Raw genomic sequence first — 19,521 nt, 5'->3', positions numbered from 1 at the left:
ACCTTCAGCATATGTAAGGCAAAAGATAAAGCTTTGGGTATTCATTAAACCCTTCATAAAACCACTAAGTCAGCTCTGTTTCTCCATCTTTGAAAAAGAAAAAAAAAAGTGAATAAGTATCTGTATTGTTTCCCGTGGGGGCAGGCTGCAGTTTCCTGCTGGGCAAAGCATCTATGTGGTGGTCTCCACCTTTGTGAAACCAATCCTAGCTCAGTTTTACCAGAAACAGGAGGTACAGGTTCTCGGCCACTAGGACAGTGGTTCATAAAGCAAATGGACAAGGCATAGCTCCCCATTGCCTTAAATTTGTGTGCATGCCAAAGTGTGGCATACCTAAGTGCCACTGGAAGTACTGCTGACTACAGGACAATGGAACTCCTGGCTCCCCTGCCCCATGTATTATATTTGGGGCACCACTTTGAACCAACAGCCAACTCTACCAAGAACATAATAATAAAGATGCCCGTAGCTAGAGAGGAGAGAGAAAGAAAAAAAGGTTTGGACATTAGCAACGGCACCAGGTGTGCTCTGTGGAGGGAGCTTGGGATCCTGCGATACCTTCTGGGCTCCTGAGAAGGCGTGGTAGAAGCTAGAAACATAGGTCATGATGGCTTTCTCATCAGGACGGGCAGTTCCAACAATGTCTGTCAAAAAAAACCTCACGTTAAGAGTATAATCAGCTGATGGGAGGAAATCAAAGGAGAGGTAGAACCACAACTGTCCAGGAGGCCTGCTGGGGTATATGCTTGTCATAGCAACTCCACAGGACTTCCCAGCTTTCCCCAGAATCCAGGATGACCTTTCTGGTTCCCCTCCCTTATGATAGAATTTCTTCCAGTCTGGCCAGGCTAATGCAGCTGTATGTCAGCATGTCTTGTGTCACAGCACTTCCCTGTTCTGAGAACATTACTGTGAATGGTGGATTGAATTAATCCAAACTGGCAGCAGGTTGACATGACTTTTATAAACATATTAAACTCCAATTCTTCCATGCAGTTCTGTTCTTTGGGAAAGATCCTTTCTCCCTTCCTTTCCATGCCTCCGACATCCATTTCAATACAATGACAGCTTGAATTTCAAATGGCCCTTTCATTAGTTTCAGGGGAAACTCAACACCTCCAGAGATCAGAATTAATGGTGTGGAGGTATGCACATTAGTTGGACTCCATGAGGAAGGAGAGTGATCAGTAAAGAGCAATGAGAGCTCCTGCCAGGGTCCTTCTTCATCGCTGCTAGCTTTGCTGAGATCTACTTATTTTGGAGGTGACTTTATTTCCTACAGAATAGCAAGGAAACACTTGAATCTACTCTGGAATCCTCATGATTTTTTTTTTTACTTCAGCATGATGAATGCAGGGAAAGCAAGACTCATCTCTAGGGATGGGAAGTACTACCTAGAAATACGAACATCCTTGTTACTGAAATACAGGTTCACTAGGTTTGGCTGTGCTATTCCCACCTTTCCTCTTTGCTCCTCTCACTCCTTTATTTAACAAAAGTCTTTAACTGCTTCTCCTGTCCAACTCAAGACGGCTTTAGGCAAACAGCCAACAACCAGTGAACTATTTCAGTCCGTTGTTTGTACTCCAGAGTTACAATCTTCAAAATCTACTGCCAAGCTGGTCCTGACAAGGTTATGAAAAGTAATCCTTGCTGTCCCAGTGGCCCAGGGAAGCAGTCATAATCGGTAGGAAAAGCATCTCTGAACAACATGGAATTCTGCCTTGGTCTCCAGACCTAGTCAGTGAAGGATTTTCATGCCAAACACTTCCGAGTAGTCAAGAAGAAGCAGTTTAATAATAATAATAATAATAATAATAATAATAATAATAATAATAATAATAATAATAATAATAATAATAATAATAATAATAATATCATGCCCTCAAAAGGAAGAGCATCAGCAATGTCAGAAAGAGCCCAGAAAAAAAAATCTGGAGCAAAAAGAACACAGTCCTACACCGTACATTAACTCCTTATTTGGCCTGATTCTTCAGTCAGCAGACTATATAGCCAGGTGTTACTCATCTCTGCCTAGCACGTCAACCCCATGTTAAGATCTCCATGCCAGACTCAAAAGACTGAGGGGCACAGGAGGAATAGGGAAGCAGAACATGTGACTCACTATTCCATAGTAGTTTTTTCCCTATACATTTACTACATGGTCATGGAGGGAGCATTCAGAGGTTACTGAATTCTCATACAAAAGAAGTCCACCTAGAAGAGTGGAAAATTTCTTGAGAAAAGCAAGTTAAAAGCCATTGGGTTCTACTTTACCTTCCGCATCCAGCATCTTGGGAATATCCAGATATTTCTCAGCCACATCAAAAGCTGTGTTTAGATTAGTGAGAGGATCATCCTGGGAAAGAAACAGAAGCAGAGCATCAGCATCAACTTATAAGAATGTATACACTGTTTCTCTCAAAAAGAGCTATTGTGCTTGGTTTGGTTGAGGTAACTGTGCTGTCCAGACAAAATTATGTGTGAAGCCTCATGTAGCAGGATGAAATAATTAGTTTTCTTTTGAAAGCTTCATGACAGGATAATTAACATACAGTCTATGTACTTGCAACAAGAAGGAATAATACATTTTGTCTTGAACATAGTTTGAAGTAAAATTAGCTTCACATCATACTGACAGTAAATGATGAGGCCATATCTCACATTTACATCTCATATTTATATTAGGCTTGCAACTTCCATTTTAAAGAACTGCAGAGTAGTATATCTGTTAAAACATCTAAGCAATACTAAAATAGTAACGCAACATCTGCAACGGGTTCTGTCCTTAGCTAGTGTACAGTTTGTTGAACACCACTTGAGTGGGAGGAAGAGAAATGTTTTAACAAATCTCTACAAAATAAATACATATAAAAGTACCCATTTTGCCTTGGGTATTGTTTTTCCTCCTGCACAGGACTTGTAATTTCCTTAGTACATTTCTATTCCTCTCTATATAAATCTTCTACTATGGCAGGGTACACTTCAGATACAGACATCAACACACAATAATCAAATCCTAAACACAGTTAAATGTGACTTATGATCATGAGTAATATCACAAAGGTAAGTAGATTTTAAAGAGCAAGACAAGAGAACATGAAACACCAATGTCACTGGAAATGAAAGAGCTCTGCAAATTGTTTCCAGTATTCAAACATAATCAGCAATAAGACACCTGCCAACCCGTATGAGAACCTCATACAAGCTTGTTCCTATATTCCTGAATAACTATGATAATTATTTTGAAGGATCAATCCACTTCATGGGTGACAAATAACATTTGAAATATCAGTTTCTACTGTTGAAACATGTGGCTTCTGCTGGATGAAAAGTTATGCGCAAACTGCTAATGTTTAGACACCTTTTTTGGTGTCTTTTGGCAGAGAGGAAAGATGGAGTGGTACTCTCCATATTGTCATTTTGTGCCATTTACACTGAGACGACATAAAAAATTAGGAAATAAGAAGTATAATTATTTTGCCTTCTTCTAGAGTGGCATCCATGTTCTGTTTATTTTCTATTTGAGATCATGTGCCTTTGCTTATTGCATTGACTTGGAAGATTAAGCTGTGCCTGAACTCTAATCAACAGGCAGTTTCCTTTGAATCCACCCAACAGGAAAGATGAAGCTAGGCAGGCTTGGGCAGACAGGGTATGGGCACATATAAAACTTCCTTTATGGCACTGGCCACTATGTAGTCCTCAGATGACAGCCTTCATGAGCTAGGAAACTGAGCTGTTCTGAAAAGTAGTTTCCTACAGCATTTTCATAGGAATCAATGCATTTATTAAGCTGGCATCCCATATCAGCATCATATTCCTTCAGGTGAATATCTTCAGTAGAGAGCACTGTTTCACCTACTACAGTAAATCACACACAGAGGCCATGAAAACAGACGTGACCAGTGATCTGTATTTAGTCCACTGGAATAAATCAATATTAAGCAAGGAAATGTTGCACAGGCATACTGTGATGAAGCCAGCAGCTATCACACACAGTAACAGTCTCAAACAGTACTTTATTGCTATATAATACACTTCAATGATGACTACATCAGATATATCTATATCCACCTCTTTGGAGCTTAGCAGTGGTACAGGTAGTGGATTTTTACTATCCACCAGCCACAAGGAACCACCCTATGCCATGGAATTAGAGGCTGGTACCATTTCAACTTCAATCTACTTGTCTTCTGTGCCTGCTGTGGAGCCAAAGTGTAACCAAAAGCCCTATTTGAGGAGATGAGACTAGCTGGTATATAACATATCTTGTTCACTCTATGTAGACAGGTCCTCCATTTAGGAAGAAAAATTAACAGCATTTCTTTCACTCAAGTGCAGGAGCATCCAGAAATACCAAGTGGTAGCTCCCCTGACATTCTTCCCCCTAGCCCACGTGCCATTTTCTACGCGTGTCAAAATGTCACCACTATGTAACAAATTTCAACCTATGCTGACCATGACAACCATGGGGTTGCTAACATCCTTACAGATTGTTTAGTATTAACACAAATCCTTCCTTAGCACAGACCCATCTGAATGAGATGCCTGGAGATCTGTCAGCCTCTCCTGGAGGAAAGGGAGGAGCAAACTCAATGCAGATAGCTTTCCTATCAGTTTGCAAGTAACAACACCAGGAGCAATGTTGCCAAAGGTTAAAACGAAATTTTAAGCTGGAAGCTGGGAGAGGTTTCCTGATGGGAAAACTTACTGGGCTTGGGCAGTCCCAAAGGAAGGGCTGGAAGTCTTAACATGTGGGAAAGTGGAGACTCACCTAGATAAAGCCAGCACATTTCTACTTCAAATGCAAGAAAGATGTGTGATCACAATGTCTCTTGGGGAATGAAACTAAAGATTGCAATACTTAAAGCAAGCTATCTAAGTCCAAGACTAGCTCTGAGACAAGCAGAGAGCTAAACCCAAGTAAGACCCTGTTCCCTGTAGGAAAAGCTTCACCCCTCAAGGACAGTAGAGCTGCTCATCGCAAAAGTGATACTTTTTCATGCAAGTGACAGAGTTTCCCCAGGGCTTGTCCAAGACTACAACTAGCATCTTAAGTCCTATGAAATTCCTCCAGACTCCACCACTGTCAGTTCCCATTGAACAACAGCTAATCCTTATTTCAAATCGCCTGTTTCAGTTGACAGCGACAAAAAGGGATAAAATAACAAAGACCGGCCAGGCAGCTCCAAGCCTTGCACTGCAGCACCATGGCTGCAGGCACACTTTAGGGACCCAAAGGCCAAGTCACCTATCCCCTAATTCCTTCCACACCTGAAACACACAGCCAAAAGGGCACTGACCCAGATGACGTTCTGCAGAGGTGCCTCAGCTGTCATTTCATTTACATGACCATAGCAATGGCAGAAGCACGAATACGAGCAGTAACTTGCCAGGCTCTAGCTGGGCTAGCCACGAGGAAATGTGCAGTTTTACCATGGAGGAGTTACTTTGTTTCAATGGTGGCAGACAGCAAACCTGCCCTAAACAGATGCCGATCTGGCACATTCTCTGCTTTTGCTAACTAAAGACTATCACAGGTCTTCATCTTTTGCCACAACCCTAACTGACACAGGGACTCTTCTCTCTTCCCCCAGTTATTTCCAAATCCTTGCAGCACACAAGGTTGCTATGGCAATTATTGCAATGTGACATAAAAAACATCTTCTATTACCTAGCAATCAGGAAAGGAGATGGAGGGGGAGGAAAATCGAGAGAGAGCAAGCACTTACTATATCTGCTAGATTTGAAGACACTAGGAAAGAAATCCAAAACTCATGTTTTCAGAAAGATTTGTAATAAATGCATACAACACAGCAGTACACTGTTCTAAGCAGACTGTGGTATATGAGGAGGTGTCAGAGCCATCAGTCAGTCATTATACTTGATAAAATATCTCAGATACAGCTCATGGTTGAGCTACAGTCAGGGGTAAAAGGAGAAAGGGAAATCCCATCTTCTGCATACCTCTCACTTGGCAAACCATGAGCTGAATCCTGAGAACTTATCTACAGTGAGCTGAACAACAGCAGACAGACCTGCACTGAATTGAAACTATCTAACTAAATAAGTTGTGGTGTCAGGGAATCACTGACACCAAGCTAGGTGGACTTGCACCTTTTATTTTGAGTCCTGGGCCATACAAGTAACTTTACCTAGGCAGTGCACATATGTAGAAAAGAATTGTAGTTGTTCTGCTAATATAGCCAGACTAGGAAAAATAACTAGGAACAAACTCAATACAAAACAATGCTGACAGAATAAGTGGCTAAATTTTGGGAAGAAGACATGGAGCTACTCCACTGGATACCTTTTGCAGGCATACACTGCCAATACAGGCTTGGTAGCATAGACATAGCCTCTGTGAAAGAGCAGAAAACACTAAAACTGCAAAAGAACACTGCCCAGACAGGAGGTAAAATGCAGAACTGTGAGCAGGTTGGACTGATTTCACCTATCTTGTACCTGTGTGTGTGTGTACACAGAAACACACGTAGCATTGCCAAAGGTGCAATTGAGATGCCAATAATTGCTCCCTAGAGTTGGAAAAGAACTTGAGGTGGATCTCTAATCTACCACCCACTGAAATGGCTGCTTCTCAGCAGCCTTTTCCGTGTTTATACATTCCACAAATGCTTTTCAAAGATCTAGCATAAAAAAGGCAACTTCCCTTCAGCACACACGAATTGCCAGAACTAAAGGCTAAGCTTTGAACTAAGTTCTTCCCAGCTATTTGTTCAAGATTTCAGCTGTTGTAGAGTTCTCTAACATACATTTAATCTCGTGCCTTTGGAGTAATTGAGGCAGAACAACAATAAAAATTATACAGGAAGAGTGAGAAGACTGCAGGAAGGCACAGGGAACCTGATGAAGGATGGGATCAAAAGCAAGCAGAGATCAAAAGATGGTGGTTTCCTTTAACCTTACTCCAAGTAGGAGAAATCTCTTCCCATGTACATTAAATTTGGTTAGAACAATCTCTCTACCTTTCACCTTAAAAAGCTTGCAAGTAATATCACTAAATAACTCACTTTCCTTTACTCTGTTTTTGCTTGGGTTTGGCCTAGGGCTTTTTTGATAACAGAGAGCACCGTAACATTTAGCTGGCTGGGTTTGTCAGACACACATTGCTTAGCTGCTTTATTTTCCCAAGATTGGGCACTGAAAACGTCACCCTAATAATTCCTTTTTTTATTGCTGTTGTTTATGTAAACAGGTACAGTCCCCCCCCCCCCCATTTATTCACCATATGCTGACTCCAGACACTAAAACTGATCAGATAATATAATTAACTGCTCTGCAAGAGAGTAAAGATCTAAAAGGTTATTGAAAAGCAGAACAGGCATGCAGCTAATTTGATTAGGTCATTTACATTTTGTCTATTCTCACAGTGATCAAAGAGCCCAGGTCTACTGGTGATGGGCTTCTACGTTTATTTCTCTAGCTAGCACGTACGCATTTATAACACCCAGCCCATGAGATCTGATGGACAAACTTTTTGTGTTAACCCAGTAACGACACATGAATTATGCTCTTGGTGGCATTTCATTCCACATGCACACAGATACAGTGAAACTGGATCTCAGCATACTGCAGGATAAGAATCCAGTTTGATCTTCCATTGCATTGCTGGGTCAAGACACTGCTAGAAGCACAAACCACTGAATGGTTATTCTCATCATCCACTTAACAATCTTGTCTCCAAAAAACACTGGAAGCAAACTTTGGAGCAGCTTGATATCATGTTACCAGTGGCAATTTTAAAGTAAAATTGAGCTTTGTGACAAATGTATTTCTGGCACCCGGTACCTACATGCTAGGAGAAGCCTACTACTGCAGATGACTCAGTGCTAAGCTGGAAGCATGTGATAAGTGTCCAGTGAGGGGACACAAACTCTTCAATGAGCTATTGTACTTGAACACAGCTAACGGGTTTCTATCCACAGAAATTTTAAGTCTGATTTGTCTCACCAGTCTGTGGCATTAGCATAGAACTAGTCTCACACTTGGTATTACTGAGTTTGCCAGCTTTTGCTCATCAGCTGGGATTGGGGCATGTGTGTCTCACACAAAGCAGTCTGAAAGCAGGAAAAGTCAAGCAGGAAGCTCATTAAGTTCATGCTTCACTAAGAAGCCTGAATGTACTGATTCATCCCTCTTTCCTCCCCCCCCCAGTCCTGCAACTGCCAGCTTGTGCTGAAATTCTCCAATTATGTTTATCAAGCTAATTCTTCTCCCTCTTTACTTCAAAGGAGCCAAGCATCTGTTCTGACAAACAAATTGAGTTGTACCTTTCGTAGCTTCCCGTAGTCAATGAGCTCTGGACGGTGTCTATGAATTAAAGCACAGAAACCAAGGCCATCCTTCCAACTACAAGAGAGACAGAAGAGAGAACAATGAACACTGCTCAGCCAGGGAGACACACAGTGATGAGCATGAGGGAAGGCATTGGGACAACTAATTCTGGTTTAGTTTCTAACTAACAGTGCTTCTGTAAGTGCTGGGAAGGAGGGATTGTCTTGTATGTGCATGAGACTACAACAAAGATTCCTTTCACTCCCTACAAAAATCCACTGTGATTAGGACTTGCCCATTGAATTGCCACCTCCTTTTTGGCAGTTCTCTGTGCTGAAATCTCTGTGCATATCTTGCGGACCATGTGAGGACAGGTACAGAGCTCAGGGTTGAAAAAAGGTGTAGACACAAGCCCTAAAGAAGGAATAAATGCACTCCTTAGGGAAAGGGCAAATGTCCACAGCTAGCTCCACTACAGTACTGGCTAGCATGGATGGTAGTTAAGCTCTTAAAAGTGCTTTACATTTATATGATTCATATATATTCATATATATATTCAACTCTCCAAGATGTGCTGGAAAAGCACCATTATGCAGAATCTTCACTGGAACATCTGCCAGTTTGGAAATACTAAAGACCAGAGCAAGAAAACCTCTTATGCCTTCCCAACTCTTCCATACTACGAAAGCTCTGGGTGCAGTCCTTTTTTCTTGGTTCCTAAAGTGTTTTGAGTTTTCACAGTGCAAATGCTCTCTTGCTTAGCCCACAGCACATACACTGCTCTCAGAGGACCCAATGGTCTGAAGAACTTCATGAAAGCAGCAATAGTAACCAGAATGAGGAATTGGGATATAGGTACTCGGATCCTCTTAGAATCTCTGCCTTTAATTTCCTAGGCATCTCTCTGGACTACACTGTTACTATGTAATGCACATATGCATTGCCTTGGGAGGTCTGTCAAGAACACTCTTGAATACACTGAGAGATATAGGAAAATAATAGAGATTGTAAAGCTAAGTTCTTGCTTGTGACTCACCTGATATGGAAGTTCTGGATGTTTACATTTTTGTAGGGGGCTGTCTTCCTCTGACACCATAACAAAAGTCCTTCTTTAGCAGATGTTTCTGGTGAAAGAAAGAAAACACAGCAATGAACTCATTTTCTTAGAAAACAGGAGCCTCTGGAGCATATGCTAGAAAACAATCATCAACTTCTCTTTGGTAGAGACTGCACTGAATTGTGCTTTATTTAATTTCACTTGTCAGAAAATTTCTTGTTTGGAAGAGTCTACTGGGATAGCTTTGTTACTATTATTTTCTTAATGAGTTTCAGTAATATGGAGATAGCCTTTTGAGACCAGAGAGTCTTGTAGGACTTGTATGAGATAGGTCCATTTTCAGTGCTAGTGCCTGAATCAGTCTGCAAGAAATCCAACAGATTCCAACATTAAAGTTGGTTTTCAGGCTTAGTCATCCTTTTGAGCTACCCTTGAAATCTCTCGTAAGAGAAGGATGTGAAAAATTCTTCTCAGTATACCTGAACCTGGCCATAAATGTCACTGACATGACAAGGCAGTGTGGGAAGGGTAGCTTCCAAGGATCTTTCAGTGACTCACTTAAGAGCACATTTTGGGCCTTTTAAGTAGCAAAACCATTTAGTTGTTCATTATTGAACACTGGCTGGAAAGAACTAAAATTTACCTTCAACTGAGATATCCTGAATGGCAAAACGAAGGATGATGGTCCAGATCATTCCAAGGGTCATTTTAACATTGCCATCCACAATTTCTATGGGAAAAAAAAGGTAGAAAGAGAAGAAATAGAAGACATCAAACTGCAAATACAAATCCTTGTAAAACAGGAGCATTGGGGAGCATTTCTTTTTGCAGATGGGAGAACTGGCATTCCTGCTAAAAACTGTTTTTCCTTGCCTTCCCAGATGTTCTGCTGGTACAGCTCAGTACCCAGTACTCAGACTGGTTCTCTTGCAGTATAATACTGAGAATAAAACAGACACAGATGATTCCAAAGATCAGGAATAAGGACCAATTTAGATCAGTGTAATTTCCCACAGGGGCCTAAAAACACCTTGTTCAGGTTTAATTACAATTCCTTGGAAGTCATAGAAGCCAAACTGAGAAAAAAAAAAGCCTTCCTTCTCTTACTCTCCTATGTCTCCTCCAAGTCACCTATATAACTGCCCAAGCATAATCATACCAGAAGAACCAGTGAGACTTCCCAGTGCAGATGAGCTCTGACAGCTAGTTTTGTCCTGTGAACAAGATACCACTAAGAAAACCATGTGACATCAATATTTTAATTTCAAGCAAGCCTAAACGTTTGCCATTTCAAACAAGCCTAAATACATCAGACTGCCTGTATAGGACTTCTTTCAGTCTTGTAACTGCCAAAGACACAACAGAGCATTTCTCAAAGTACATGCATCCTGCTGGAAGTGGAAGCAAAGACTCCTGCTGACCAGTCTGCACAGACCATAACAAACTATGATGTTAAGCAGATTGTGATTTATTGCTCACTGGACTCCACAATATAAATGAGCAAGGGTCAACAACTTGGAGCTTTTACAAGGTGACTGCTTGTGTGTGTGAGGTAGAGTCTGTTTAGGATGGGGATCAAGGTCCTGGTGGGAGGCATTTGGGCCAATGCTGGCCCAGAAAGGGGCTTCCACGATGTATAGACTAGAGCCAAACAGTCCAAACAGTGAGCAGATGGGTCTTAAGTGCTGATACTCAGCATCTACAAAAATTTCACAGAGAGATATATATACACACGTTACAGAATTTACAGCCTTCACATTTTTGTATAGTGAAACTAGCTGAGTTGCCTCCTCCTACTCATTCTCTAGCAGGTTTCTGCATTGCAGGACCTTTCTCAAACAACTGACAAGTTAAGAGTATTTTCAGCAAGAAAATGGTTAGAATCAACCCATTCTTTGGAGGCAGAATAATTCAAGTCCCGAGAAGGCTGTCAGAAACCTTTTGTACTCCTGTAGACACCTCTGTGCCACTGTTTCCATAAAGCTGCCCAGCAGCAACAAATTGTGTTCTGGGACAAGTAGGAAGTTGCAGTATAGGCAACTGTCACCTGTCTGGATCCTGATACAAAAGAAACAATATTTGAATTTTTCCTTTTAAGCTGTTAAAAATACCCCTTTTCTTCTTATGAAAAAAACCTCAAAATGTGAGTCTTGTATTCAAAACCAACAGACAAGCAGCACACACCCCAAACACATCTTTTTAGGTACCATGTCTACCTGGTCCAAATTCCCGAAAGCTTGTGATTTACTGATACATGTCACACAACTTACAGTGTAAATTAGAATGATAAGCTCCACTGTCCTTTGACACAAACCTCCATTAGGGATTTACAGATGTAAAAGATAGAAAACAAGACATGCCACCTTGTTTTACAGCAGTAAACGCCTGTGTTTGCTCCTTTCTGCACTTCAGAGTACACATACATACCATGGTGGGGCATCAGTTTGCCCAGAATTAAACAGCCAACAACTTTTCACTGCAGTACAAAAGAGCTACACTTACTGTAGCTGGCATAAAAAAACTACGCTTGCCTGTTGACAGTTTTCTCACAAATTAATTTTTTACAGGCATTTTAGGGTCAGGGGGTTGTCTGCTAGGCTGATGTAAGAAAATGCCATGTGATGGCAAGTATACTCAGTTCTGCACTTCCTGCATTTTTTGCCCCTACAAAAAAGCACTGCCATCAACTTAAAGGAAAATCCTTACTATTGTTACAGATACTTGAGATACTGCAGCTAAAATATATAAGAAAGCATCTATGTTTTCGGCTTGCTTGTTTCGTTCATGTGATAGATATTTGTGGGGATTTTCAAAAAACAAAAAACCCAATGCTTTTAAAAACCACAGCAGTTGGCAGGACTCCCCTAGGATATATTTAAGATCTGAAACTAAATAGAGCTCTCTATTTTAATGGGCTAGATTAAAATCTGATGACAATACTTTAATGCTGAAAACGCTTCATGAACACTAATAAATCAATCAGTGAGCTGAAACAGGTAATTAATATTACTGTTCCATGGATTTTAATTAGAAATAAAGGTCAAGACACTTACATAAAACCAGATAGCTCTAATTGCTAATGTGGCATAAGAACTCAGCACTCTGCTCTGGTTACATTGTCAAATTCCAATTTTATAAAGTTAGTTGGTGGAGTTAAGGTGGAAGCACCCCTTCTTCCCCAGTCCTCTTCACTACATTACTCATTTAAAAAGGAAGATGTACTCCCTGCTCCCATCTGATTATTCCTTAGCAGTGAACCAAAACAAAGCTGCTCTGGAAGAAATACAAAGTATTTCTACTGTTTCATCTCTATATATCATTTTCTTTTTCTTGATATAGAGAAAATTCACCACCTACCAAGCAGATACTGATGTCAGTGAGATTACTGAGTGATTCATCCCAGGATGCACATTTAACAAGCCACACAATCCCCAGTCTTTTTCTTTTTCTCTCTTTTAAATAGAGTTGACAGAATTTTTATTATTTGTTGGAAGTAGGTAAGCATTTTTCACTTCTAGTGCTAAAAAACTCCTGGCAACCTGATTACAGTTCAGGCAGCCTGATCAGAAAGGCCTTATGCTCTTTGGCCCTCACTTACTTGGTTTTCCACCCCTGCATTCCCCAATGCTAACCTCCTTTTCCTTGAGGATCCCTTCAGCACTCTTCAGCTGCTGCCAGTTTCTTTCTAATATAGTGGAATATGGCCAAGAAACAAAAGTGAAAAACGTGGTTGCAAAACAGGTTTGCATGAGGCTTTCTGCTTCCTGGTGATGAAGAAAAAGAAACTCCACAGGAAGTGTTAAAAAGTTGAATGTAACACTACAAAGCTAGAACAATGTAATGTTTAATTAAAGATACTGTGTTTGTTCCCTGCTGATATAAGGAATGCTCAGTAATGTGAGAGCAATTCACATATTAAAAGGCTAGCAATCAGACAGTATCTTCTGCCTGACTGTGCTTTCCAAGTGCTCTTCCTAGGCAGGATCTCTGCAAGCACCGTCTGCACTTCCTCCACCACTAGCAGCTGTTGTCTGAACAGCAGCAGCAAGCACATGTTATTAATGTGATTTACATTCAACTTGGCTAAAGCTGGCTAAAGCTGGTGAGGCATCTGTGTCCACTGGAAGGAAATTTTTTGTGTCAATGAATATGCTTCCACCTACCTCCCACTACTGTACCAAATAACATGAACTAAGTATGTAAAAACTACAATACTCTCATCCACTTGTTTGACAAACAATTAAGGATCTGACAAATATCCAGCCCTCAGGAGGAAGCCTGGCTGGCTATAGAGATGTGCCTTTTAAAATGCCACCACCTTTTTTAAATGCATGAACTCATTTTGAAAAATGCAAAGATTATTAAGATTACTTTTCTGCCATGGCCTGGGTAGTTAGAAGCAGAATACAATATAGAAACTGCTATCCCCCCCAGCTACTTCTGAGCTGCCCATGAGAGCACAGCCTCTGGTTACCTATGGAGAGAAGTTGTTGCAGGGTATGAACAACTGGTAGGATAGTGTTATGATCTGGGAATTGGAGACATAGAACAACAACGGTGACATAAATCAAGGCTGTTCTGCATTTTGTTTATCCTAACAAGTATCCATGACCCTATCTTCAGAAAGCAAGTTGCTAATGATGGTCCAGTCAGATTAAGGACAGATAGCTGGCATTGTTGTTAAGGGTGTACCTCTGGAGTCCCTAACTGTTAGTGGACAGGACATAGGGACAAATACAGTGCTGTGTTTCACTCACTGACATGGAGGGACCCTATTTTCCCCCACTGTCCACTGTGTCTGCTTGCACTGCCTGGTGCTTCAGTAGATGTTTTGCTCAGATGGGACTTCTACAAATGTTGAAATCTCTAAGTTTTATTTTTCCTTTCACTTTCACAGGTGAGAATAGGGATCAGTTTATTCAAAGTTATCTGTATGTTGAAGGGAACCAGATCTTTTTAAGAAAGCAGCAACTTTCTACACAGATTAAAAATAAAACAGTTTTAGGGTCACATACTTGACCTATTCAATCTGTTAAATCCCGGGATCATTTGACATTACAATGGAATCTATCACATCAAAAGAAGGCTTCTGAGGTGTCAGATGACAGTGAGATTTCAAAGCAGATGAAAACCATTTGGAAGCTGCACCAGGTTAGTGTCTTCCTTGATCCAGATTTACATTTATATGCTGAATGCTAGAACTACTTCGATTCTATGCACTCTGGTTAACAAAGTGTTTAGAATAAAATAAAAATAATAAATAAATAAATAAATAAATAGAAGCCAGGACATTGATGGCCAATGTGTGCAGAGAACTACAGCTGGCCTGCAGATACAGATCTGCCTGCCCAGCAGATACCCAGAGATGGAGCAAGACACCCTGAGGTAAGGAGTGTGCTGTCCTAGACAGTACCACTACGCTGCTGCTGGATGGTGGTTTTCTCCTCTGGGAGAAAAGCCACCTAGAAAACTTCCTACATCAGTCCAATCTGATTGAGGCATCTACAGCTTATTTTCTTGGTGCAGAATTATGACTGACTCATTGGTTTTGATCTTCTAGCTTGCTGCTGCATGATGTCTTCCTAAAGTCTGGAAGTAAGTCCTTAAAATTTATGCTCCAGGAAGGTTTATAATCCCTTCTGCGGACAGAATTAACTGCTGTGCTGTTTAAAGCAAAAGTCTATTTTTATAGCTGATGTGCAATTTACTGTACACCAAAGACCTAGATGGGCTGGGCAGAAGCCTCTGCACCAGGTTATATTTCTTGCTGACAACCAGAGTGGCCTGGGCTCAGTCTGTGTGCAGGGTAAGCACTGGTGTTGGGGAGTCCATGATGTGATCACACTTACATGTCCTGAGCTGGCATCACTGCACAGGCCCAAGCACTCTCTATAAAAATCAAAGTTAACCCTTAGTCTAAACTTCAGTGCCGTGCTACTTTTGGTAGTATAAAGAAACCCATGTGTATTCACCATGTAGCCACATAGGAAACAGGACAAAGGAAAGCCAGGAAACATTTGGCAGGGGAGGACAGGATCACCATTCAGACTGATATGAAACATACTTCTGTCTCAAAATGGCACCTCAGAGTCTATTTCTGAACAGGGTAACTGCTACGAAACCATACTGAATAACTGGGCCCTAGTGATCTTTGGTCAGAGATCATTTTACTTGCAAATAATTTCTACGTGCTCTGAGGGTACAGTCACAGCTGACTAAGGAGTAGAGAGCAAAAATAAAATCCAGCAGAAAAAGAGGAAAAGACAAACTAGTGCCAGGGAGCGCAGAATCAGGAAAATAAAAAAGGGGAATAGAGCAGGAGAGCAGGAAAGAAAGGTAAACTTTGCACATGCTTTAGACTCCCAGAAGGATTCAAATGTCTGTCTGAGATCCAAATGACAACAGGAGCTGTCTAAAGGTGGAAGACCTCTCACTCCAGGTCCAACTTCTAGCTTGAAAATGGTCCCACATAGATGGACTATTTTATCAGACACTGGATGATACAATAGTATCATCAATATAATGATCAGACATCAGTCTTTTTTTAAAGGCAAAAATGACCTTAGATAGGTATTTGCGCTACATAACCAATACTCAGGGCCAAAAATAGCCTCAGGGTGCTACCACTGGTTTGCATGGAAAATATCAATATCATTCAGCCATTCACTCTTATATTTTGCTCTTCTATACCCAACACAGTAAAGAGGTGTCTGCAATGTCCCTGGACACTAGTTCCAAATTATTACAAAGTCTCCATGAATTTAAAGCAGCATGTTGAGGTAAAGGTCTCGGTAAGATAAACATAAGCACCTGCAGTGACAGAGGTATTCTGCCTGATCTAACGTGGAACAAGTGAACCATAGAGTGGGTACATGTCTTGGACATGCCCCAAGAGCATCCTGAAAGGCCAAAATTGGCGACAGCACACTGAGACTGCACTGACCTCATGAGCTGAGAACAGGCAGGGCTCAGCCCCGTAGCTCCAAGACCCTCCCAAAGGAGGAGTGCTCATCCAGAACAGTATCATGGGCTCATTTCCCGGTTGTGTCATGAATTTCCCTAGAGAAACCATGTATTTCCATCTGCAAGGTGGAGATAACAAACCTCCCCCATTTTCCACGGTCACTGTAAATACAAACCTAGAAATACCATAGAAGCAGAGTGTTTCCACAGCAAGTGACAACTTGAGTCCATAGGCAGCATTTACACACAGATCCAGAACAAAGCAAAACAAACGTCAGAAAAACCTGCAAGCCCTTCTGGGTCTTGGGTGACATATCTGCAAAACACCCACCATCTTTGCTAAAAAGACAGAAATCCTACACAACTGCCTGCGGCCTGCTTTCTGCATGATCCGCAAAGTTCTTCTTGGGGGCATCCCTTGGTGCTGCCCACAATGATCTCTACACAACAATACACAAGCTTCAAGCACCCAGCTTTCTGGGGTGCACAAAAAGAAGACTGGAAGCCCTGAAAATTGGAATCTCTGAGGTCTTTGTCCTATGCTGGGGACTGCACCCGGCTTTGACCCATGCAGTGTCCTACAGCAACAGGCGATCTTCCCCAGCAGCTCTGCAACTAGCTAAATACTTTCCTTCTGCTATGCTTCAGTTGAGACTTTTCTTCATTTGAGAAAGAAATATCTCAATTATTTTGTTTCTGCCACTGCCCAAAGTTTTCCTTAACTCATGAAAACCAGAAGAAAAGCAGGAGGACCTGATCCATAAGCCCAAGTGGGAATCAGGTTTAGCAGTCTGGTGTGAAGGCAGGATTTAAATCCAGAGTCAAGGCCTACCATATCCCATTTTTAACTCGATGGCTTATTCTACAAGAACACGGTAGGGCTAGGGAGGTGCAAAGGGAAATGACATGCAGCCAGTAAGAAAGATAATGACTAAGCATAGCTTGGGCCCAGACAAACCAGCTGGTTTCCTTACCTTCCGCTCCAATAGATACTAGTTTGACTCCTTTGCTGGCAATGAAATCCAAGGCCTTGTTCACATTGGATATTTTGTGCACTCGCATTTTGCCTCTTTCAGGCTTAGCCAAACGTTCACCTAATAAGAAAAGAGGGAAAAAAAAACGTTACAAAACAATTCTGAACCTGTTTTTCCCTGGTGAGTGTTTCCCATGCTGGTGGCTCCCATGGCTCAGCCAGGTAGAGAGCATCCTTTCAGGACAACCACACTCACAGCCCTGGACAGCCCTAGAAAGACAGAAAAGTACCTTTTGTTGCATCAGATATAAGTTAGTAACAGAGAACCTGTCAGAACCTCACCTTTTCAGAGCAGGTTTGTATCAGCAGAGAAAAGGTCAGCTGAAACCCCTCTGAGCTAGGCAGTAGAACTAACCTTCACGAACCACAGATGAGGAGGATGCTTGGAAACAGCACAAATTTCCCTCCCTGACAAAGACAAGTGAGGAGGTCTCCTCCAGCATTTGCAACATCCAATTTACAAAGCAAATCTCTCCATGGAAGTCCCTACAGTTAAATATGAGGGTGATCTTATAGCTTGCCTTTTCTTACCCCCATCCAAGAAACAAACCTCCTACCTCTCTGGTCTCGACACCAAATGGCCAAAACTGCCTCTTTCAGGAAATAAAATAATTCTTTGGCAAGTGGCTTTATAACTGTCAGGACTGTCATCTCAACTCCTTTCCATTAAGTTTGATGTATTTCTAACTCTACACAAGGTCTCTTACACAGCCGTTCATTTAAAATGTTTATAATGAGGCACAGAGAAGGAAGCAGCCCAGCCCTGAGGTAAGAGCAGGTTAATCTCTGATAGAAATCAGTCTTAGGATAACAACAGTTCCTGACTGCAACAAAGCTGAAAGACTTGGAAAAGCATTTTCCTGACTGTATTTATTTGAAAGAGTTGCATTAAGTGCAGTCATGTCCTTCCTGATAGGCTGCCTGTAATTATGCTCACAGTCTACTTTTACTAACAATAACCCAACACTCAGAGTAAGCAAATTAAAGCTTGGACGGACAGGTGGGCTTTTCAAAGGAACCTCTATTAGAAATATAATTAGATGCGATATCAGGAATCATCTGTGTGTGACACACAACACCAAAAATGAACAGAATGTCCACTTTCAGATCACAAGCTCCAGAACACAAAAAAGATCTAAAGAAAGTCCAAGTATGTTTTGCACTTTAGAAAAAAAAAAAAGTTATAATTAAAAAGAGATCAAATAGGCAAGTCTAGGCAAGTAATTACTCACCTGACCTACTCAGTTCCAAAAGTCTCCTGCTGTATCTTGAATTGAATATTTAAGCCAATGCCTGCTAACTCAAAACCTTTATTCAATGCTTAAGTGTGAGAAAGAAAAGTACTTGTCTTGTTTGCCAACACAGGTGTGAGGAAAAGCTAAAACAGAAAAAATATTATCTCCATAACCATGCCCTACAAGAAAAAAAGGCTGGAAATTAAAATCCTATAGAAATGTTTCAGTGGTTACTGTAGGCTGGTGTCATTAGCTCTTACACTTAAGGATAAAACGAGATTAATTTTCAAAATGGAACATGGATTTCTGGCAATTTAAGTAAAAAAATGTATTTTATGCTCCTACCTCCATCCTAGGATTAAAAAAAAAAATCTCTTTTACTTTAATGGAACCTTAAGTACACATCATGGTACCTTGCTTTATTTTTGGACAATGCTAGTAATTCTAAAGAACAGTTGAAGCATTTTTTGTGACAGTTTCACAATGACATTTATACGTTTAGTTTTACAACAAACCTAAGCAGACTTATGCTACCAAATGTCAACAAATGGGCTGAGCCAGCTAAAAAATAACCATTTTCTTCAGCCCATGTGACTGTAAACTAGCCTTGCAAAAACAAAAATAAAGATAAGCGATTAGGTTTCAGTTGGAACAGCAAGCTGATCCAATTCACCTTGTGGCCGCATGTGCAATGCCAATATAGGGGGAGAGCAGCTGAACTGCTCTCCCTGAGGCTGGGAAGAGCAGGAATGTTCCCCCTGACAGCAATGCTGGTGATTGCAAAATTGCAGCCTCCCTTTCTCAGATTAGAATCCTTTTTTTGTGTACTTTTTAAGTTCCAAAACCAAGTGGCTATTTCCTTCAGACTTGGACTTTATTACAAATTTAGTTTTCCAGAAAAAAGCATCACCTGGTTCCATGTCATATATTATTAA

At 41.1% G+C, this 19,521-nt stretch overlaps 1 protein-coding gene across 6 annotated transcripts in view; it reads right to left on the bottom strand.

Moving 5' to 3' along the window:
• Window positions 1-19,521, bottom strand: part of ACTN1 (actinin alpha 1) — a 46,673-nt gene that overhangs the window by 23,873 nt on the left and 3,279 nt on the right. For 3 of the 6 annotated variants that reach the window (XM_029964233.1, XM_029964229.1, XM_029964232.1), the window contains exons 2-7: window positions 17,293-17,412; window positions 9,999-10,085; window positions 9,335-9,422; window positions 8,295-8,373; window positions 2,278-2,359; window positions 559-644 (exon numbers count right to left, since the gene is read on the bottom strand). In XM_029964233.1, the coding sequence (XP_029820093.1) occupies window positions 559-644; window positions 2,278-2,359; window positions 8,295-8,373; window positions 9,335-9,422; window positions 9,999-10,085; window positions 17,293-17,412 (542 nt within the window). Of the gene's footprint in view, window positions 1-518; window positions 645-2,277; window positions 2,360-8,294; window positions 8,374-9,334; window positions 9,423-9,998; window positions 10,086-17,292; window positions 17,413-19,521 lie in introns of all 6 variants that reach the window. The other 3 variants (XM_029964230.1, XM_029964231.1, XM_029964234.1) reach the window with 2 other exon arrangements.

This window comes from Manacus vitellinus, unplaced genomic scaffold (genome assembly GCF_001715985.3).
Source record: "Manacus vitellinus isolate BGI_N305 unplaced genomic scaffold, ASM171598v3 scaffold_6_pilon, whole genome shotgun sequence".
In the NCBI taxonomy this organism is placed as follows: domain Eukaryota; kingdom Metazoa; phylum Chordata; class Aves; order Passeriformes; family Pipridae; genus Manacus; species Manacus vitellinus.
Note: the sequence above shows the minus strand (reverse complement) of the source record. Positions and strands in the feature narration are given on the sequence as shown.